We start from the raw sequence: 24,351 nt of genomic DNA on the forward strand, positions 1-24,351 counted from the left end.
TTAAAAACCTCTCACAAAATAAGCTCAAATTTTGATAACAGAACAAATGCATTTTTCCTTTTTTTATTTTCATTGCTTGTTTAATTATTTTGATTAATTTATTTAGATGTATTTATTTAAATAAAATAACATTCTCAGGCAATCACTCGGATATTCTAAATTTTCAGCAATAACTGCACTGTATGTCACAACCAACCGCATTTTGCTATTATTTGTTTGTACCAAAAGCGCTATTATTTACTATACTTCCCACGCAATAAAAAATGAGATATTTGCACCTCAGACCTTTTAATTAAAGCGATAATTCAGTAAAAAATAAATATATCAGCAGTTTTTATTTAACAACCTTGCTTTTCTAGAATAAAATTATTTAATTTTTCAGTAACTTTTGTACTTAAATATAAAATAAATCTTTCTGTGCATACTTGCACAATGTCATAAATAACGTAGCAAAAATAAAAATCTTGCAATAAAAATGAAAGCGAAATAAGAATTACATTGTGCATAACACAAGTATTTTCTATAATACATATTAAATTATCACTATTCAATTTAATTAAATTATTGAATAATTATTTTATTATTATTATTAAGTAATTTTAAAAAATTAACAAATAAATTGCTTATTGTTATCATAAAATTTTAAGAAAAGATTGAATTTCAAAAATTTGTTGAACTAATGAATTTTCTATAAATATTGATCAATGGAATAAACATTTGAGAAGCCAAATGGCATGTTTAGAATGATGTTCACAGTTTAATCAGCGACGGCGTAAATGATGCTTGCATTTTTTAATGTGCTCGCACTATTTTTTTTCATTAATTTAACGTATTCTCAAACTACAAAATGTCAGAATAGAGCTGGAGGTGGTGAAGCAGACTGGTAAGGTTTCAAGGAAGCCCTGAAAGCGCAAAGTGATTTATATCTGTTTTTGAATATCCTATAATAGGAAAGCACATTCTTCGAATATTGTCCTGTCATTTACAAACAGAAAATAATAATTCCGCACATTATGCATATATTTATCTATATTTATTTAAATTGATATGTATATATATATATATATATATATATTCGTTTATATTCATTTAACTTAAATTTGCAACGAATGGTGATGAATTCAACACTATGTAAAGTCCCCCAGAATTTTTTCATTATTTCAAGACTGCTCATTGTTCATTAAAAAATACTGCAGAGTAAAACATAATTTTTTGTGGATAAGTAAGATCATAAGTAATGAAAATTATTCAAGAGAACTTGTAATAAATCAATTGGAAGTTTTCATAATGAATTTAGGGCCATACTATACAAAGCACCTGGGCAAGCTACAGGAAAAATTATCGAAGCAACTGATGCTGCTAGGGACTGGCAGGACGGAGCACAGCCATTAAACAACAACGCACAGCATTCATTTGCAACAGCACTACAGCACGTGGTGGGAGATAATCCTAATGTAAAATTTCTTGCGTACAACAATGCGCCGCCGGGTGTTCCCAGTATAAAAACCAAATCGAACAGCAAAGGTTACTAAATATATTTAAAATAATTTTAAAAATCTTTGATGGCATATCAAGATTTTGTCATGTTGCATTCATATTGCAGGTATAATAATTTTATCTATTGCTCCTGGTACAGATTCAGCAGCATGGATTGTACATACCGTACCTGGATTTCCAGCCGCAAAAACAGGCTACAATTGGCCATTAGCTGAGAACGCCAGAGGGCATTTACTAATTTGCTTAACAATCTCAGAATCACAAATAAATGCTATCGGTTTGTATTTTCATTACTCAGCCAATATATTGATATGGGAAACTTTCCATCTTCAAACTTAGCATTAAAGAACAAAATTAAATATCTATAAAATAAATATTTAATATATGAATACCATTTCTGATAATAATAATAATAATCAGATTTGGGAAATGAGCATCATGAACTCATCTAACTTCAAATAACATAATCATTTTTACAAATCTGTGAAAATATTTTTATTGCTATAGATATTAATTTTATTTTTACAAAATTTCATGGTACAGCCATATGAAGGTAATCATCAATTTTCAATTTTGAAATTGTACATCTCATCCATAAATAGTGCTATGATTTATAATTTTCTTTTTGTTCTTTAGCTGCATCATTGCTACTCGTTCAACCTATGGTACATTACAATGATATCCCTGAAACAGAGACTGCAGCAATGCCATACTTCAATAAATTGGCAGAAGGAAAAATTCCCACTCTTCCGCCATTTACATCAAGACAGACAATCCGTACACAAAGTGGTGCAGCTGCTGTAACCGTTCATATTTACAGTAAATCAGAGACATCTAAATATGGTGAGTATGAGCTGATTTTCCGTTGTTCTTTTAGAACAGTGTTTCCCAAACTTTTTCAGGCTATCGTCCCCTTGAGTGACATATATTTTTCAAACGCCCCCCTAAATTATTGTCAAAAAATAATGAAGTTTTAAACAGACTATTTATTCAAATCGGGTCTTCTTTCAAAAATAATCATATAGTGAGAAAATAATTAATGTGATGGATGGGGTTGGTGCATTGCAACTAATCTGTCTACATTGAGTTCAATGTTGGTAAGGAACAGTCGTAAATCACCACGTTTGTCGATTTGCAGTCGGTTTCTTTTCTTTGTTAGAAAATCAGTGACCACACTTAAGTCACGCTCAACTAAATAGGAAGATGGGAAGGCAAGTAGGAACTTTCTTACCATTCTCCATATACCGGGATAGAGGTCCGATATTTGTTTTTGTAATCAGAAAGAATGATATCCGTTTTTAAACTTCGGCTTTAACTCTTCATTGGTTTGCAAATCAATTAATTACTCTTCTAATTCCATTTCGATCTCGTCAGTGTTTGAAAAGGCAAAGCGAAGAAGATGAAGAAACCACATTTCACATTAAGCACAAAATGATTAATCAATATTCTTAAATATCAATATAAATACAGAACATAAAACATTGTGTTCAAGCGCCCCCCTCCAATGTGCTCCGTTATTTACCAGCGTTCCCCAAGTGCCCCCCCCCTACTTCCCACCGCCCCCAAAGGGGCGATTTCGCCCACTTTGGGAATCATTGTTTTAGAAGATAGTAATCATGAGTATTAAAAAATATCTGTGGTGAAAATGAATAATCGACTATTGATTTTAGTAGTTCAACAATGAATAATCAATGAAATTTTCAGTTTTCCTCATCAGGTATTCAATGAATAACGTTCAATGCCGTAATTTTTGCAAAGTTCAAAATAAGCTTTGTTAATTGAAAATTTCAAATGTCATAATTTAAATTAAAAATATTTTAAGCAAAATAGGAACTTCATTTATTTGGAATGTGATCATATGAAACTTAGTTTATGTAGAAAATTATCATTAATTACAGTGAATGTTTAGAAATTTACAAAAAAGTGATTGTAAAAGTTTTGAAAAAAACAATCAAGGTGTGGTCAAGAAGAGACAGCAAAGTGAAAGGGGATTGCAGAGGTTCTCAAAGACACATTCGTTTAATCAAAAGCCCAGCTGCCATTAACGGTCATAACACGAATCTTGAATCAGACATCACTAACTGGGCAGTTTCAGATCCTGGAAATATATTTTGCCATATTGACAAGCCATATCTTGTAAGTCTATATGCATTGGATATCATTTCAATTTTTCAATTTTTTCTGTAATTTAGAAAAATCAAACCAGAGAACCAGCGATGGCAGTTTGCATTGACAACATTAATATATTTACTCGATTTGATGCTATCGCTGCTCAACTTGAAGATTGTCCAAAATAAAATTTCATAATTTTCCCATTTGGTTTTCATGGTTCTACGATGGTTTTCAAGACAAAGAATGCAAGAAAACATTGTAAAAAACTCTTCAGCAATTTCAAAATGTAAAAGTTTTATAAATTTTTGCAGTAAAAGTAACATGCTTCTTTTCTCGCTGATGAAATAATGACAAATGACATGGAAGATTCTTTGTTAAGAGCATCTCAACGAAGGTTGGAAAAAACAATGAAAACATTAAGTAACTCTAAATTTGAAGCAGGTTTTGATTATTAAGTGATTTGTGTATTGCAAAAGTGTTCTTAACATATTAACTGCAGGAATTCATAAATTAACAAAAAGTAAAATTCATGATTTGCCATCATTTGCATTTTAGGAAAGAATTTACACAAAGAGGACAAAAATTGATGTAGATCTTGATTTATAGCAATTTAATCTCACTAGATATGGCGAGCAAGAGATTTTTAAGTGTTTTGACATTCTTTTATAGGAATCTTTTACTTCATGATTTTAAATGTTGCTGATTCCTGCGATATATAATGGCAGCAATATAGATGAATGTGAATTATGAATTGTAACAATAATTTTAGCAGAAAATGTGATTTATGTTATTTTGGACTTTTCATTTTCTTACGGACGGCTTTTTCCAACTGCTCGACGAATTTCCGCAAGTTTCAAATGATATTTTGGCAAAGCATTCTCTTTATTCATACTGGCAGTGAGGCCATCGAGAATTTCTAAGTAAAAATCAGTCTTGTTACAGGAGTGGTCATTTGGCATTTTGGAGAAGACTGTTTACAGACTTCCTAACAACACTGTTTACCATGTGGTCTGTGAAAACCTCCTGGAAAAAGCTATTATTAAAGGCACCATAAAACTGGCAGTGTGAGTTCTGCACTAGTATACTGATTAAAGCAGCTTTTTTGCTGTATTCATATTTTCATTGCAGTCTTGGGTACCTTTTTCTAAATAAAATTGCACCACTGGTGTCTTTTAGAAGTGATAAATCAATGGAGGAAGCAATTGATACGGCTGACAATCAAGGACACCAGTAATCAAGGAAATGGCAATGAACAAACTATTATGAGTTATGCATTACAGTTGAAATGTAAAATAGATAAACTTTATTTTTTGGGTTAACATTTTTCATTTTTTGTCACAAATTTTTTGCTGACGACATACAATTTTGATCAATTTTCTTGAATTGATTTGCCCACATTTGACTTGTTTTTTAACATCATGAAACATGCATTAATCATGAATTAAATTTATATTTCAGAAGTGCAACGCAGAAAAAGAATATACCGTTTCTATATAAAGTAAAAAGTCCTCTTCAATGCATATTTATACATAAGTCCTGTGGGAAGTACTGCAAGCATAAAAATATTTCAGCATTGTTGAAAACAAAAGCCATAATGAAGCTGCCTATTGTTAGCTCCATATTCAGCATAGTATAATAGGAGTAATGTTGTTCTACGTGGAAGTTTAGACGAAATGTAATGTAATTGAAGAGAAGTTACAGTTCTATCCAATTGTATAGAAATCTCGTACAGCTCTGCAGCGCTAATTGGGCATACTATTCAAGAATATCAAACTGGAAAATTGCGACAAAGTAGACCTGCAGGAAAGGACATCTGTCACTGAATCTCAGAAAAATGCTGCAGATTGGCATTTTTCTAGCTCAAATTATTACACGAATTAAAGAAACATTCATAATTTCAATGATTCCATGAAATTAAAGATTTAATTTAAAATTCCGTTACTTATTATAGAGTTTAATCAAGAAAATTTTATCTACTGATTTATCTGCACTTATTAAAGTAATCTTTACCCCATTGAATCTAACTGACACTTCCATTTTAAGAAGTTGAGAAATTTTACTGAAATATTTAATGGCAAAGTTGTATAGAACTAACCTACATATTCTGATTTGAAAATTTTCTGGTTCTAATCATCTAATAATAGTAATATTACTTAAAATTTTCTTTCTTCTTATCCTTATTTCATTAGCTGCCTCATTATTGCTCGTCAAGCTGTGGTGCATTATAATGATGTTCCTGAAAAAGAAACTGCACCAATGCAATACTTCAATAAACTGGAATTTAGAGTAATTCCTACTTTTCCACTGTTTGCATCAAAACGATCAATTCGTAATTCAAATGTAGCAAGTTCTGTAATAGTTCATATATATATAGCAAATCACAGATATCTACACATACGGAGATGAGCTGCTTCATGAATTCAATTATTCTCTGTGAAGATTTTGATTAATCAGATCAAAGGAATTTTTTATTTATTTAATTTAAAAATAATGCACTAACAATTTGATCAGATCAAAAATGAATGGGTTTTTGCACCTTATGTTTCAAAGCAATAACTTTTAATGTTATACTTTTTGTAAAGCTCAAAATAACCTTCACAAATTAAAATTTAAAATATTAAAGTTTTATTTACTTTGGAAAAAATGTGAACTTCATTAGTTTGAAATATAATCAGATGGAATATTCTGGCAGACTAATAGTGATTAATTAATTTCTATCTTTAGAACTTTACAAAAAAATTATTTCAAAGTTTTGAGAAAAGCGCTAAAAGTGTCAACTGCAAATAACTAAAATACAAGAAAAATAAATAAGCTGAAAATAAATTGCAGGGCTATTAAAAGATGCAATCTTCTAATCAAAAACCCACCTTCCGTTACTGATCTTGACACTGATCTTAAAGCGTATATCACAAAGTGGGCAGTTTCAGAACTTGGGAATATTTCCTCATAAGGACAATCCATATTTTGATAGTTTATAAGCATTTGTGATTATCTGAAGAAAGGCTTTTTGTATAACTTATAAAAATCAAACAAGAGAATCAGCAGTAACAGTCTGTATCAAAAGAATGGTTTATTTACTAGATTTAATGAGATTGCTACACAACTTGAAACTTGCCTACTAAAATATCTACTCATTTTATTTTTGTTCAGAATGAAAAATATCAATGCATTTGATATTTCTGCATTTGATTGTATTAGTCACAGTTTTTCACATTTCATCAAAGAATAAATCCAGTCTCTGATAAAATTGATCTGCTTTTTTGTATTTTTAAATACAAAATTTCAGTGAAATTAATTTTTCTACCTGAAAAATTATTTTATTCTGAAAAGGAATGTCACTTTCTTTTTTACGGGACAGTTTGCTGCATACAGATTTGTGGTTTGACTATAACAACATAAATGTGCAGTAAATATTTCAAAAGTTAACCATTTCAATTTTGCATCAAGTCCAAAAAGTTGTTTTTATAAGGAAAACACACTAATACTGTAATGAATGAAACTTTGCATAATTGCTATTTATAAGTCTCTGAAGTTGTATTTGTAAATAAGATATTTCAGCATACATTTGACTATTATTTTCCAAATAAAAACGGTCTTTTTATTGTCATTATTATTAATATTTTTATAAATGCTTGTCAATGATCGCTCAGGATATTAATTAAACGACATGCAAATAGCATAGGTAATTTTTGCTACTTGAATTCCTGTTTTTCACATATGACGATTTGAAATATTGTTATAAATACGTGGAGAACCAAAAAAATATTAAAACAAGAAATTATAAAATATAAAATTGTAATTACTGGTTTGGTAATATCTGGTCATATTCATTTTTGATGTAAAAGTCATATGTGCATTTCACATATGCATATTGTATGGTGAACTGTGTAATTTATATTACGTATAATACGTATAACGTATTTGCATAATAATTGCTTCTTCCAATAGACTAATGTCTTATTTAATGTAAAACTTCTTTATGGCAACGTGAACACCAAAAATTTAGTTAAGCTGCAGTTTCTGTGATGCCGTTTTTATATTAGTTTTTTGCTTCTATTGTTGCCTACGTCATGATATTTAATGGTTATCTTCGACTGAAATAACCTCAAACATTAGGATTCGGTTGTTATTTTATATATTTATTAAAGTATAAGAGTAAATACCACATATCTAATCAAATAAGAATAGAAAATAAACATTAACTGACTTGATTTCATAAGCATCATGTCAACAGTGCGCGAACACAATTGTTCAAATACCCAATAATAAATGCTAAAAATCATTAAAGTGTTTGAAAATGTTTCGACAACAGTCATATGAGATTATAGTCATCCATATGCTTTTGGAAGCTTTTTTATACATATTAACAAAGTGTCAAAGCTGAATTCATGCGCTGACTTGAAGGCAATATCAAAATAACATCTTTTTAGTAACATATTAGTTATACAATATTTAAAAATATCGGAATTGAAAGTGAAATAAGTAAATCACAGTTCAGAGGGGAACATAGCAAAATCATTTGCGTTTACATATAAAATAATTCTTCCAATACATTCTTATACAAATTTCATATAATGTATTAAAAATCAAGATTCTTCTAATAAAAACTGAATTCAAAATAAATGAAAATTACATTATATATAACACAAATATCTTAAATAATGTGAATTATCTTATTTAATTCAATTTAATTTCATTATAAAATTAGTATATTATTATTATTATACTTATTATTGTTAAATAATTTGAAAATAAAAGAAATAAATTGCTTATTATCAGCACACAATTTTATTGAAACATGATTCTTCAAAAATTTGTTGAATTAATGAACTTTCTGCAAATATTATTCTATGGAATAAACATTTGAGAGGCCAAACAGCGCGGTTAAAATTATGTTCTCAGTTTAATCAGTGAAGGAATAAATGATGCTTGAATTTTTTAATGTGCTTTCACTGTTTCTTTTCATTAATTTATCGTATTCTCAAACTACAAAATGTCAAAATAGAGCTGGCGGTGGTGATGCAGACTGGTAAGGTTTCAAAGAGTTCATAAAACCATCAAAATATTTTCCATTTGTTTTGAAAAATTTTATAAAATGAAGGCACAGGATTTGTTTATTGCATTATCATTCATTAATGGAAAAGAAAAAAATATATATTATATACATATATATAATGTACACATATAATCATTTATTTATATTTATATATATATCTTTATGTTTATTTATTAATAGTTATTCCTGCTTGATTTATATCAATATTCATTTCTATTCATTCAAATAATATTTGCAACTAGAATTGATAAATCTAACACTACGTGAGGCTCTGAAAGCACCTTTCTTTACTATTTTAGGGCTGCTTACTGTTCATTAAAAAATAACACGTATTAAACATAATTTTATGTCGGCACGACACGTAATAGAAATCATTCAAAAAATTTTTATAAATAAAAAGTATTCATTATAAATTTAGGGCTATAGTATACAAAGCACCTGGGCAAGCTAACGGCAAAATAATCGAATCAACTGCTGCAGGAGCCTGGCAGGACGGAGCACAAGCATTAAGCAGCAATAACGGGCATTCATTTGCAACGGCACTACAGCATGTTGTGGGAAACAATGCCAATGCAAAATTTCTTGCATACAATAATGCTCCACCTGGAGTTCCAAATCTAAAGACAAGATCAAACAGCAAAGGTTATTCAGTATAATTTTAATAATTTTCGAAACCTCTGGTAGCATTTCAAATAAAATTTGGTATTTATATTGCAGGCGTAATATTACTGGCCACCAATGCAGATTCTGCAGCGTGGACTGTGCATACCGTACCTGGATTTCCAGCCGCAAAAACAGGCTACAGTTGGCCAGTAGCTGAGAACGCCAGAGGACATTTGCTAATTTGTCTAACAATCGTAAAATCGCAAATAAATGCTATCGGTTTGTATTTTTATTACTCAGCAAATATATTGATATGAGAAACTTTCCATTTTCAAACTTAACATAAAAGAACAAAATTAAATATCTATAAAATAAATATTTAATATAGGAATACCATTTCTGACAACAATAATAATAATCAGATTTGGGAAATGAGCATCATGAACTCATCTAACTTCGAATAACATAATCATTTATACAAATCTGTGAAAATATATTTATTGCAAAAGACATTAATTTTATTTTCACAAAATTTTCATGGTAGAGCTATATGAAGGCAACCACCATTTTTCAATTTTGAAATTGTAAATCTCGTCCATAAATAGTGCTATGATTTATAATTTTCTTTTTGTTCTTTAGCTGCATCATTACTACTTGTTCAACCACTTATACATTATAACGATATTCCTAAGACAGAAACTGCAGCAATGCCATACTTCAATAAATTGGCAGAAGGAAAAATTCCTACTCTTCCGCCATTTACATCAAGGCTAACAATCCGTACGCAAAGTCCTGGAACTCCTGTAACAGTTCATATTTACAGTAAATCAGAGTCATCTAAATATGGTGAGCATGAGCTGAGTTTCAACTGCTATTTTGGAGCATTGAAATCAACATTTTTAAAATATAATTATTGTTAAAAAGGATAATTTGCTTTTAATTTTATTAGTTCAGCAATGAATGGTTAATGAAATTATCAGTTTTGTCCATCATGTGTAAAATGAACAGCTTTAAATGCTGTAATTTTTGCAAAGTTCAAAATAAGCTTTACTAATAAAGTTCCAAATTCTGTAATTCACCTTCAAAATATTTTAAGCAGAACGAACGATACTTCATTAATTTGGAATGTAATCATATGAAATTTAGTTTATGTATGAAATTATGATTAATTATCGTGAATTTTTAGAAATTTACAAAAAAGTGATTGTAAAAGTTTTGAAAAAAACGATCAAAGTGTGGTCAAGAAGAGACAGCAAATTGAAAGGGGATTGTAGAGGTTCGCAAAGGCACATTCGTTTAATCAAAAGTCCAGCTGTTGTTGTTGATCATAACACCAATCTCGAAGCAGATATTACAAACTGGGCAGTTTCAGATCCTGGAAATATATTTTGTCATATTGACAAGCCATATTTTGTAAGTTCATATGCATTAGATATCATTTTAATTTTTCAATTTTTTCTATAATTTAGAAAAATCAAACCAGAGAACCAGCGATGGCAATTTGCATTGACAACATTAATATATTTACTCGATTTGATGCAATCGCTGCTCAACTTGAGGATTGTCCAAAATAAAGTTTCATAATATTTTCCCACTTTAATATTTTGTTAAAGCAAGTTGCACTGATGAATCAGATATTTACGCGTTCGATTATATCAATCAGAATTTTGTTCTTTTTATGGAAAAGCTCATGATTACCATGGAAAAGCCAATTGAAGCAGAGGGTTTGGATTTGTTTCATTGAAGAAATTTCTTTCATAATTGTTTTCACATTTTTTACTTCAGCAATCTGCTGCAAATTGAAATAACTTTGAAACTCATTGATTAGCCTCAATTTAATTAATTTTTAACCCTTTTTTTATAAGCAGAAAAAAGCCAGAAATCTGATACGAGAACTAGTCGAATTCCAAAAGTGTTAAGATTTTAGTATGTCCAACGGTATTAATTTTTTTGGAAAGTGAATTATGAGGAATTATAATTTATAAAACACTGAATACATAATTTGCACTGAAAGTGTATTGCCAGTTATAATTTTCCATATTTGATCGGTTTCATTTTGCTTGTATAGTACAATTTAAACTTCGTTATTGCTATCTTCCTGTTACACCGATATAATATGTGGCGATAGTTTTGAAATCATATGAATTTTAAATGTAGGAGATGTCTGTGCACATAATATAAGCCTGTTGCATGGTGATCTTTGTAATTACTAAGCGATATGTTTATATAATAATTATTTTCCACAATGGATTAATTTCAGATTTAGTGTGAATTTTTTTACAAAAACAAGAAGTTTGAAAGAACTACAGTTGATACATGTATTCCTACATTCCTACATGAATCGAATGAAATGCGCAAGTAGCAATCTAAAACACGTGCATTGATAAAATCTCAGTCACAGTTTTTCATTTTTATTTTCGTTAATTTCGCAATATACAAGACTTATTTTTATTTAAATAAACGTAATGATCACGCGTACGTATTATCTATTTAAATAATTTGATAAGGACAACGCAATCGCTCAAATGAGAATAGAAAGTAAATATTAACTAATTTGCTTTTAACAGTAAATATTTGTAAACATCATCAACGAATGGGGATATATAATTATCTAAAATACCATAATCAATTTTGAAATTTAGTTAGGTTATTGAAAAAATTTTTTATGATTGTTATAAAAATGAGATCAAGCATCAGTTTAGCACATACTGATCATTTTTTAATTTATCATTTTTACTAAAAATTGCAACAAAGAAAATATTTTTTTAGCTCAATTTATCGTTGTGTACCACAGGTTGATATGTCATAGCAAGTATCCCTATCATCAATCAATAAGATGCTACCAATCATAGAAAAAGTAACGCACACGCGAGAAAGCACCAAATGTAAACTTGTGACGGTGAGAGCTTGGGGGATGGTAAGCAAGGCGGCGACAGTGTGATAAATAATATGTATATGTGAGTGCGTGGATCGAATTTTTACGATATTATATATGCCGTCAAATAAGCATTGCTTAAAATTTTACTTCACTTATTCATATAAAACATGCAATAACTATTTTGATTCATTTTTCATCGAAATGAACGATTTCATTTGAGTAATATTTATATATGCATTTCAAATTATACTTTCTTTGATACATATGTAAGCAATATTTTTTTACTCTCATTTGCCTCAAATTTGAATGGACCAAATTTACATTTCCATATAATTTGTTGGACTTTTTAATGTATGATTCAGTTTATTAATTAGATTAGTCATTCTTTTACTTACAGAATCGTATGCATTTTATGCATTTGTCTTTAATTGATATAAAATGCAGTTAACACAAAAAGATCATGCGGAAATAATCTGCAGAATAAATATAAAAATATCACAATGCAAGAAAGAAAGCTAAAAAAATATCAACAATCACAACTTCACTAGCTGCCGAGTTAAATAGAGAACATTTTTCGCTGAAAAACAAAGGAGTAGATTAACGCATTAGTTCCAATTTTCTCTTCATTCTACCTTTATTATGCGTACTTATTTTTGAATTGAATAATATGCAGTAATCCATTAGATATACGGAGAAATTTGCGTATTTTCATTTCAAAGGTAATTTGTAATTTAACCTTATGTGCATTGCAGCTTGAATTTTACTGTTGGTGGATTGTTTGCTTGCAGCTTGTACTCATCGCTATTTGCAACTGTGATCAATTTTTAAAAACATTAAAGAATTTAATGTGATGCATATTTTTAAATCTTATTCTAGTAATTTTTAATATTCTAATTGACCTTCTATAATGATTGCGTCAATTAATGAAGAATGTCATGTAAATTCAAATTTATATGATAATTTATGACAGTTTCATCAAGTGATTATCAAAGAATATGCTCTAACTATCATTGCAGTCAATTTCAGAATAAATACATATTTGCATTCTCCATTTTATAAATATCGTTTATAATTTGTTCCAAGTAATTGTTTTCAAAAATATTATTTCATTGCACATTCAGAATTTTGAGTAACATCTATAAAGTGCTTTACGATAAATAGCATTTTAGGACTGCTGTTGATACCAAAAGCAGCTCTTATATATTTCTAAAAACCATTTACAAAATATTTCCCAAACATATTGAGTTATCAAAGTAAACTTCAATAAATTAAAAATAAAAATATTCATAATTCTTCATTTAATTTTTGTGCTTATGCAATATAGAGCTGCAAAATGACATGCATTTATTTCAATTTTCTAATAATTAAGATGTTGAATTTTCTTTTGTTTCAAATAAAAGATATCCTTACATTAGTAGCCAGCTGTTTAAAGAGAAGATGCAAAGAACATTGGTGACAGTGCGAGTAATTAAGCACTACAAAAATATGGATTTTACTTTAATGCAAAATCCAGTTAGTTAATGTTTAATGCACTAGCAACTTGATTACATCAAAAATGAATGGGTTTTTACACCTCATGTTGCAAAGCAATAACTTTTAATGTTATTCTATTTGTAAAGTTCAAAATAACCTTCACAAATTAAAATTTAAAATACTAAAGTTTAATTTACTTTGGAAAAAATGTAAACTTCATTAGTTTGAAATATAATCAGATGGAATATACTGGCAGACTAATAGTGATTAATTAATTTCTATCTCTAGAACTTTACAAAAAAATTATTTGAAAGTTTTGAGAAGAGCGCTAAAATGCAAATAACTAAAATACAAGAAAAATAAATAAGCTGAAAATAAATTGCAGGGCTATTATAAGATGCAATCTTCTAATCAAAAACCCAGCTTCCGTTACTGATCATGACACTGATCTTAAAGCATATATCACAAAGTGGGCAGTTTCAGAACTTGGGAATATATTTTTTCATAAGAACAATCCATATTTTGATAGTTTATAAGCATTTGTGATTATCTGAAGAAAGACTTTTTGTATAACTTATAAAAATCATACAAGAGAATCAGCAGTAACAGTCTGCATCAAAAGAATGGTTTATTTACTAGATTTAATGAGATTGCTACACAACTTGAAACTTGCCTACTAAAATATCTACTCATTTTATTTTTGTTAAGAACAAAAAATATCAATGCATTTGATATTTCTGCATTTTATTGTATTAGTCACAGTTTTTCACATTTTATCAAAGAATGAATCCAGTCTCTGATAAAATTGTTCTGCTTCTTTGTATTTTTAAATACTAAATTTCACTGAAATTAATTTTTCTACCTGAAAAATTATTTTATTCTGAAAGGGATGTCACTTTTCTTCTTACGGAACAGTCTGTTGCATGCAAATTTGTGATTCGACTATGGCAACATTAATGTACAATAAGTATTTCAAAAGTTAACCATTTCAATTTGCATCAAGTCCACGAAATTGTTCTTAACAAGGAAAACACATTAATGCTGTAGAATCTCTGCATAATTGTTATTTATAAGTCTTCGAAATTGCATTTGTAAATAAGTCATTTCAGCATAAATTTGACGATTATTTTCCAAATAGAACTGTCTTTTTATTGTCATAAATATTGCTTTTTACATAAATGCTTGTTAATGATTGCTCAGGATATTAATTAAACGACATACAAATAACATGGATAATTTTTGTTACTTGAATTTCTGTTCTTCGTATATGACGGATTTCAAATATTGTTATAAATAAGTGGAGAACCAAAAAATATTGAAACAAGAAATTGTAAAATATAAAATTTTAATTACTGGTTTGGTTATTATCTGGCCATGTTCATTTTTGATGTAAAAGTCATATGTGCATTTCACATATGCATATTGTATGGTGAACTGTGTAATTTATATGTAACGTATTTGCATAATAATTGCTTTTTCCAGTAGACTAATGTCTTATTTAATGTGAACCTTCTTTATGGCAATGGGAACACCAAAAATTTAATTAAGCTGCAGTTTCTGTGATGCCGTTTTTATATTAGTTTTTTGCTTTTATTGTTGTCTACGTCATGATATTCAATGGTTATCATCGACTGAAATAACCTCAAACATTAGGATTAGGTTGTTATTTTATATATTTATTAAAGTATAAGGGTAAATACCACATAACTAATCAAATAAGAATAGATAATAAACATTAACTGACTTGATTTCATAAATAAATATTTGTAAGCATCATGTCAACAGTGCGCGTGCACAATTGTTCAAATACCCAATAATAAATGCTAAAAATCATTAAAGTGTTTGAAAATGTTTCGACAACAGTCATATGAGATTATGGTCGTGAATATGTTTTTGGAAGTTTTTTATGCATATTAATAAAGTGCCAAAACTGAATTCATGCACTGCCTTGAAAACGATATCAAAATAACATCCTTTAAGTAACATATGAGTTATTCAATTTTTGAAAATATCATAAATGAAAGTGAAATAAGTAAATTTCAGTCTCAGGGGGGAACATAGCAAAATCTATTGCGCTTGGATATAAAATAATTCTTGCTTACATACTTATACAAACTTCATATGATGTATTAAAAATCAAGATTCATCCAATAAAAATTGAATTCAAAATAAATAAACATTACATTGTATATAACACTAATATCTTAAGTAATGCAAATTATCTTATTTAATTCAATTTAATTTCATTATAAAATTAGTATATTATTATTATACTTATTATTGTTAAATAATTTTAAAATAAAAGAAACAAATTGCTCATTATTACCACAAAATTTTATGGAAACATGATTCTTCAAAAATTTGTTGAATTAATGAACTTTCTGTAAATATTATTCTATGGAATAAACATTTGAGAGGCCAAACAGCACGGTTAAAATGAGGTTCTTACTTTAATCAGTGAAAGAATAAATGATGTTTGAATTTTTTAAAGTGCTCTCATTATTTCTTTTCATTAATTTATCATATTCTCAAATTTCAAAATGTCAGAATGCAGCCGGTAACGGCGAAGCAGACTGGTAAGGTTTCAAAGAATTCCTGTAAGCATCAAAATGTTTTGCATCCGCTTTTGAATAATCAATAATATAAAAGCACAGGTTTCATTTACTGTGTTACCATTCACTAACAGAAAATGAAAATGCCAGACACATATATATACCTATTTATTTATATTTTTATATTTATTTATTTACAGTTATTCCTACTACACTTATATCAGTATTCATTTCTATTCATTCAAATAAAATTTGCAACTAACATTGATAAATCCAACAATTTGAGAGGCTATCAAAGTACCTTCCCTTACTATTAAAGAGCTGCTTATTGTTCATTAAAAAAATACTATGTAATGAAACAAAATTTTATGTCGACACGTACGTTCGTAAGTAATGGAAATCATTCAAAAAATTTCTGATAAATATAAAGTATTCATTATAAACTTAGGGCTATAGTATACAAAGCACCTGGGCAAGCTAACGGCAAAATAATCGAATCAACTTCTGCAGCAGCATGGCAGAACGTAGCGCAGCCATTAAACAACAACGCGCAGCATTCATTTGCAAAGGCACTAGAGCATGTGGTGGGAAACCATATAAATATAAAATTTCTTGCTTACAACAATGCGCCACCGGGTGTTTCGAGTACAAAAACCAAATCGAACAGCAAAGGTTATTCAATATAATTTTAATAATTTTAGAAATCTTTTACAGCATATCAAGATTCTTTAAATGCTGTATTCATATTGCAGGCGTAATAGTACTGTCTACTACCACAGATTCTGCAGCGTGGATTGTACATACCGTACCTGGATTTCCAGCCGCAAAAACAGGCTATAGTTGGCCAGCAGCTGAGAATGCCAGAGGACATTTATTAATTTGTCTAACAATCTCAGAATCGCAAATAAATGCTATCGGTTTGTATTTTCATTACTCAGAAAATACATTGATATGAAAAACTTTCCGTTTTCAGACTTAGCATTAAAGAACAAAATTAAACATTTAATATAGGAATATCATTTCTGTTAATAAAAATAATCTGATTTGGGAAATGAGCATCATGAACTCATCTAATTTCGAATAACATAATCATTTTTACAAATCTGTGAAAATAGTTTTATTGCTAAAAATTGAATTTCATTTTCACAAAATTTTCAGGGTAGAGCTATGTAAAACTAACTGCCATTTTTCATTTTTGAAACTGTAGTTCTCGTTCATTAATACTGCTATGATTAATAATTTTCTTTCTGTTGACTCTTATTTCTTTAGCTGCATCATTACTACTTGTTCAACCAGTTATATATTATAACGATATTCCTAAGACAGAAACCGCAGCAATGCCATACTTCAATAAATTGGCAGATGGAAAAATTTCTACTCTTCCCCCATTTACATCAAGGCAAACAATCCGTACACAAAATGCTAATCCTGTAACAGTTCACATTTACAGTAAATCAGAGTCATCGAAATATGGTGAGAATGAACTGTGTTTCAATTATTCTTTTAGAAAATTGTAATCAAAAGTTTTAAAATATATTTATGGTGAAAAAGAATAATCTATCAATTTTATTAGTTCAACAATGAATAGTCAATGAAATTTTCAGTTTTGTTCATCATGTGTAAAATGAATAGCGTTAAATGCTGTAATTTTTGCAAACTTCAAAATAAGCTTTACTAATTGAGTTTTCAAATTCTATAATTCACTTTTAAAATATTTTAAGCAGAACGGACGAAACTTCATTAATTTGGAATGTAATCATATGAAATTTAGTTCATTTAGGAAATTATGATTAATTATCGTGAATTTTTAGAAATTTACAAAAAAGTCATTGTAAAAGTTTTGAAAAAAACGATCAAAGTGTGGTCAAGAAGAGACAGCAAACTGAAAGGAAATTGCAGAGGTTCGCAAAGGCACATTCGTTTAATCAAAAGTCCAGCTGTTGTTGTTGATCATAACACCAATCTCGAAGCAGATATTACAAACTGGGCAGTTTCAGATCCTGGAAATATATTTTGTCATATTGACAAGCCATATCTTGTAAGTCTATATGCATTGGATATCATTTCAATTTTTCAATTTTTTCTGTAATTTAGAAAAATCAAACCAGAGAACCAGCGATGGCAGTTTGCATTGACAACATTAACATATTTACTCGATTTGATGCAATCGCTGCTCAACTTGAAGATTGTCCAAAATAAAGTTTCATAATATTTTCCCATTTGGTTTTCATGGTTCCACGATGGTTTTAAAGACAAAGAATGCAAGAAAACATTGCAAAAAAACTCTTCAGCAAATTGAAAATAAAAACGTTTTATAAATTTTCGCGGCAAAAGTAACATGCTTCTTTTTTCGCTGATGAAGTAAAGACAAATGATATGGAAGATTCTTTGTTAAGAGCATCCCAGCGAAGGTTGGAAAAAACAATGAAAACATTAAGTAACTCTGAATTTGAAGCAGACTCTGATTATGAAGTGATTTGTGCATTACAATTGTGTTCTTAACATATTAACTGCAGGAATTCATAAATTAACAATAAGTAAAATTCATGATTTGCCATCATTTGCATTTTGGGAAAGAATTTACACAAAGAGAACAAAAATTGATGTAGATCTTGATTTATAGCAATTTAACCTCACCAGATTTGGCGAGCAAGAGATTTTTAAGTGTTTTCCAATTCTTTTATAGGAATCTTTTACTTCAAGATTTTAAATGCTGCTCTTCCCTGCGATATATAATGGCGGCAATATAGATGAATGGGCTAGTCTGGACTCATCCGCATCCCATTTCCCCCAAATCCACCCCCTTTTTGTGATTGGCTGTACTCTGATAGGCTGCACACGATTGATTGGTAATTGGCTAATGACGTCTGCTATTTTATTAGCTAATGATCATGATAAGTGATTGGGTGAATAACTTTGCCATTTGATTAGCTATTAAGCTTTGATCAAGGATTGGGTAATTGTTGTTTATCAATCCTTTCCAAATATGGGTGCATTACCATTAAATTACCTTATGGACATAAAAAAGCATTTACTATTTTTAAAACACAGCTTTTTAATATATGTTGTTAGCCATCTCTTATTGCGTTAAAGGAATTATAACAATAACAAAGTTAATATGCTTAAAACTAATGTTCAACTTCTTTACATTTGCATATTTTTGTGTATATTGTTAAAAATGCATTTAAAAAGATGTGTTGCAATATTTGAATATGGCTTTAAATAAGTCAATAATATTAATGATTCTTCAGTTTTACATTTCATTGTTCACATAATAAAATAGCATTTGCAGTCTTGAATTTTCTATTAAATAGCCTATGCACCGTTCCGGTTGATTTATCTAGCTCAGTTAGCTGCGTCAAGCTTTATGCCCAGCAGCATTTTACTTCCTGCTTCACAGTGTACTTCTCGTTTACTCCAGTATTAGTAATAATGGAATGCATTTCCGGGTCCATTTTCTGTTCATTGCTGTCCAGTCCAGAAAGCCGTATCCATCACAATTTCAGCAGGCAAATTTCGGATGATGATATCTGATCATGCTTGGCTCATCAGCTAATAACCCTCATATGCTAAGCACTGAACTCAAACGCAAGACCAAAAGGGAAAATAAATTTGACGGTTTAAATTCCATTTTAAATAATCATTTTGAAACAACATTTAGTTTTCATTTTTCATTTTATCTACAATTGAAGCTCAACTTTGATTGATATTTCTGTGGCACCAATGCCTTTTATTAATGTTGACAAAAGATTATTAATCACACACAAATGCTGACATCAAACAATGCGATGTCCACTGCAGAGTGAATTTGAAGCAGCTTTAAGCGCTTTTCTGCTTGGTTGGGTGCTGTTCATTGCTTTCTTTCTGCTTCGAAGTGCTTCACTTTTATTTATCCATGCGAGTTTAAAAATACTGTTCAAAATAAATGTCAGCCAACATTTGCTTTCACTTGTCATATAAATTACCTTCTTAGCTAACAATTAAATCAGATTTATGGCTAAGGTTCTTAGCTGTTTGTCAGACATTGTTTTGATGAAGGCTAATTGAAGGCTATTCAAGTACAAAGGGAAAATGTAAAATGGATGAATTGTCCAGCTGCAGTTTTCAGCTAAAAGTTGGAGTGGTGATTGCTGAATGTTAGCATCGAAATACTTTTCTGATTTTGCCTATCTGTTTTATGAAAATATTTCTGACTTGCAGAAGAATTTAATCTTCCAATCTTTCTTTCGCTCCTGTTCACAAGAGTTGTTGTTTTTCTTCTTATGTTTCATTTAAATAAAAAATAAAATCTGGCATTTTGTTTAAAGTAAAAATTTGTGGTTGTACATTTTGTGTAAACTGTATTAAATTTCTCCTTCAATACCTAAAGTAAACCGACTACTGGGTTGACTAAACATTCGAGTTGCAATTCTTGTGTTACTATGGTTCAACATTCCAGAACAAAAAATATCTGTTGCATTTCGAAATTCTGTTGATTTTACAAAACAAAAGTGAAAGCAAAGAAAATTATTTTTTTTGCTCTTTTACCATCGTAAAAAGTCATTACATGTCAAATTATGAAAACAAAAAATGACCTAGATAAACACGTTTATTTAACATCTCTTTGTTCAGTTATCTCTTCTTCAGGCTGTTCATTTGTTGCTTCTGTATTTTTGTAGAATAATGCAATTAGATAATAAAGATATTTAATTTGTAAAGAACAAAACCGTCAATTCTCTTTTTCATTTATTTCACTCCTCAATGCTTATCATTAGCTTGTGCTATTTTTCGTGTCGTAGGCTTGAGATGTGTTTTGGAATGATGGGAATAAATAATAATGAATTTCAGTTTGTATCTCAAAGAACCAACATAAGCCAATACACAAAGGGAGATGCCACACGCTGAAGTGCACAAATCATAATGACAAATACGGGTTGTGAATAAACATACAAACAATGGCTTAATGTAGTACATTATTATTGTAATATTACAACTAATCCATTTTTTCAATATAACGATTAGTTGGTTGCCGTAGCACAGTGTTTGTCTACAACTTTAGAAATGGACTTTTTTTCATATTTATACGTTATCGTTGTATTGCCCATCTTGCTCATCATATATATTGCAATAAAGTTCTGCTTTGCTTGTTGTTGTAAAATGGAAATTTCTGTACTATACATTTGCTTAGTTCTGAAGCGCTTATATCGAATAGCAGAAAAGTTTCTGTGAAAACCATCTGTTGATCAGCATAGTTGTGAAGAAATAAAATGCAAAAGCAAACTTACAAGAATAAAATTAAGCAATAAGATAATCTTTTGTTAACTGTGAAATGTAAAACGCAAAAGCTTTTTAAAAGCATCATTTTCAAAGTCTAAAAACAAATATACACATTTCCAGGTTATAACTAAAAGCTTTTTCTTTAAAAAATAGTAAATGCTTTTTCATGTCCATACAAGTTATTCTTATGGTAATGCACCCATATTTGGTAAAGACTTGATAAAGAACAATCATCCAATCCCAGATCACAGCTAAATAGCTAATCAAATGGCACAGCAGTTTCTCACATTTTGTCAAAGAATAAATCCAGTCTCTGATAAAACTGTTCTGCTTTTTTGTATTTTTAAATACTAAATTTCACTGAAATTAATTTTCCTACCTGAAAAATAATTTTATTCTGAAAGGGAATGTCACTTTTCTTTTTTACGGGACAGTTTGTTGCATACAGATTTGTGGTTTGACTATGACAACATAAATGTGCAGTAAATATTTCAAAAGTTAACCATTTCAATTTTGCATCAAGTCCACAAAGTTGTTTTTATAAGGAAAACACACTAATACTGTAATGAATGAATCTTTGCATAATTGCTATTTATGAGTCTCTGAAGTTGCATTTGTAAATAAGATATTTCACCATACATTTGACTATTATTTTCCAAATAAAAACGTTCTTTTTATTGTCATTATTATTAATATTTTTATAAATGCTTGTCAATGATTGCTCAGGATATTAATTAAACGACATACAAATAACATGGATAATTTTTGTTACTTGCATTTCTGTTCTTCGTATATGACGGATTTCAAATATTGTTATAAATAAGTGGAGAACCAAAAAATATTGAAACAAGAAATTGTAAAATATAAAATTTTAATTACTGGTTTGGTTATTATCTGGCCATGTTCATTTTTGATGTAAAAGTCATATGTGCATTTCACATATGCATATTGTATGGTGAACTGTGTAATTTATATGTAACGTATTTGCATAATAATTGCTTTTTCCAGTAGACTAATGTCTTATTTAATGTGAACCTTCTTTATGGCAATGGGAACACCAAAAATTTAATTAAGCTGCAGTTTCTGTGATGCCGTTTTATATTAGTTTTTTGCTTTTATTGTTGTCTACGTCATGATATTCAATGGTTATCTTCGACTGAAATAACCTCAAACATTAGGATTAAGTTGTTATTTTATATATTTATTAAAGTATAAGGGTAAATACCACATAACTAATCAAATAAGAATAGATAATAAACATTAACTGACTTGATTTCATAAGTAAATATTTGTAAGCATCATGTCAACAGTGCGCGTGCACAATTGTTCAAATACCCAATAATAAATGCTAAAAATCATTAAAGTGTTTGAAAACGTTTCGACAACAGCCATACGAGATTATGGCCATATATATGTTTTAGAAGTTTTTTATGCATATTAATTTCAAATGCTTTTGTCCATTATCAAACAATATAAATATTTGAAAATTATTTCTGTAAATTTCTAAAAGTTTAATTCTTGACCTACAACTCAAACATTTAAATGTTTGAAATAATAAAGTATTCGATCTGAAAATGATGCAAATTGCAATATTTGCATAGAACTACTGCGTCTCTAATATAAGTGTTTCTTTAATTCTAAAGAAATAAAATCAGTTGGTACATACATTGAAAAATTAAAATAATTTTATTGTAGAAAAGCAAGGAATATGTGATATGCTGAAAATTTTCGTTCAGTTGAAGTTGCTCAATCATAATGTCATTTACAGATCTTCTTACTTTTTCCACTGAGGCAAAGTTCTGCTTTCTTTTTGGGCCAATTTGATATCTACAAATTTACCCATGTCAAGTTCTTCTTCGACTCCCAACTCACCCGCTAGGTCAAATGTATTCTCCAGGTCGTCAAGTTGGTTCTCAATGCCGCTATCATCACTTCCTGAATCCGCAGTCGCTGGAAATAGCACAACGACATTTATAACTTGACTTGAAATGGCGGTAGCGTTTTTCTCTTCCTCCAGTGTCTTTACTCGTTCACATCATCTTCCTTCTAATGAATCCTTGTCTAAATACCATCATGGTTTTTAGACCATTCTGTTGCGCCCATCGCCGTGTCTTCCTCCTTACTCCTACGGAATAGCTTCATTGCAAGTATAGATCATCAAGCGGGAGAAACCGTGATACAGCTTTAAAGCTGTCCTCTTACTCAAACAACAGTCCGTCTTGCACCAATATATAAGTATTTTCAAATAATTCGTGGACATTCTGTGACACATGGGAGGTGATTTGTTTTAGAGAATAAAGAAAAACAAATGCCGATTTCTGTCAAGTGTTCCATACATCTCATAAACAGTTGCATTTAGGTGAGATCTAATTGAAGCTAATAGTTAACAATTTGCAAATTTTTTTGCTAAATACCGAAATTTAATGATTCTGCCTTTTATCAACAAGTTTTATTTCACCATTGCCAAATTTGGACAGTATTTCACCAGTTCGTGGCATTTACTCTATTTTGACAAGTTAGGTAAAAATGCAGAACTTTACTTATGGATCTTTGTTCAACGAAATGTCACTATAAAATCAGTCATTTTGTCAAGCATAACCAGTCTATTGGACGTTTTTACAAGCCTTTCCTGGGTAAAAACGCCAATTACATGACAGTTATTTTTTGAAGCAACTGAAGCTGCCTGATGCGCAGTCGGTTGTGCACTGACGTTTCACATATCCATGACCACCGGTTGATTTTGTAGCTGCTGATCTGACGGATACTTTTTTATCTGGAATTTGATCAGTTACAAGCAGTTTTCTGGCACTGCTTCAAGAAAATCGCGTAATCTTAACTACTATACATCAAAACTTGCAATCAGTAATTTTAAACAAATACATCAAAAGAATAATAGGTGTATAAATTTTATTATTGCTACCCTT

At 29.6% G+C, this 24,351-nt stretch overlaps 4 protein-coding genes across 4 annotated transcripts; 3 read left to right on the plus strand and 1 right to left on the minus strand.

The window, feature by feature from the left end:
* Window positions 1-779: 779 nt before the first annotated feature.
* Tsp_07456 (deoxyribonuclease II family protein) lies at window positions 780-4,843 on the plus strand. Its single transcript, XM_003381729.1, has 8 exons — window positions 780-883; window positions 1,298-1,524; window positions 1,604-1,774; window positions 2,134-2,340; window positions 3,202-3,214; window positions 3,396-3,633; window positions 4,552-4,673; window positions 4,738-4,843. The coding sequence occupies exons 1-8, from the start codon at window positions 780-782 to the stop codon at window positions 4,841-4,843; spliced, it is 1,188 nt and encodes a 395-aa protein (XP_003381777.1).
* A 988-nt stretch (window positions 4,844-5,831) lies between these two features.
* Window positions 5,832-6,591, minus strand: Tsp_07455 (hypothetical protein). Its single transcript, XM_003381730.1, has 2 exons — window positions 6,477-6,591; window positions 5,832-5,959 (listed from the first exon to the last, which is right to left on the minus strand). The coding sequence occupies exons 1-2, from the start codon at window positions 6,589-6,591 to the stop codon at window positions 5,832-5,834; spliced, it is 243 nt and encodes an 80-aa protein (XP_003381778.1).
* A 1,959-nt stretch (window positions 6,592-8,550) lies between these two features.
* Tsp_07454 (deoxyribonuclease II family protein) lies at window positions 8,551-10,842 on the plus strand. Its single transcript, XM_003381731.1, has 6 exons — window positions 8,551-8,638; window positions 9,146-9,307; window positions 9,383-9,547; window positions 9,908-10,114; window positions 10,455-10,681; window positions 10,738-10,842. Exons 1-6 carry the CDS (start codon window positions 8,551-8,553, stop codon window positions 10,840-10,842), a joined length of 954 nt encoding a protein of 317 aa, XP_003381779.1.
* A 5,843-nt stretch (window positions 10,843-16,685) lies between these two features.
* Tsp_07453 (deoxyribonuclease II family protein) lies at window positions 16,686-18,370 on the plus strand. Its single transcript, XM_003381732.1, has 5 exons — window positions 16,686-16,843; window positions 16,886-17,088; window positions 17,441-17,644; window positions 17,983-18,209; window positions 18,266-18,370. The coding sequence occupies exons 1-5, from the start codon at window positions 16,686-16,688 to the stop codon at window positions 18,368-18,370; spliced, it is 897 nt and encodes a 298-aa protein (XP_003381780.1).
* Window positions 18,371-24,351: the final 5,981 nt, after the last annotated feature.

Source organism: Trichinella spiralis (assembly GCF_000181795.1).
Source record: "Trichinella spiralis strain ISS 195 chromosome Unknown Scfld1, whole genome shotgun sequence".
Taxonomy (NCBI): Eukaryota; Metazoa; Nematoda; class Enoplea; order Trichinellida; family Trichinellidae; genus Trichinella; species Trichinella spiralis.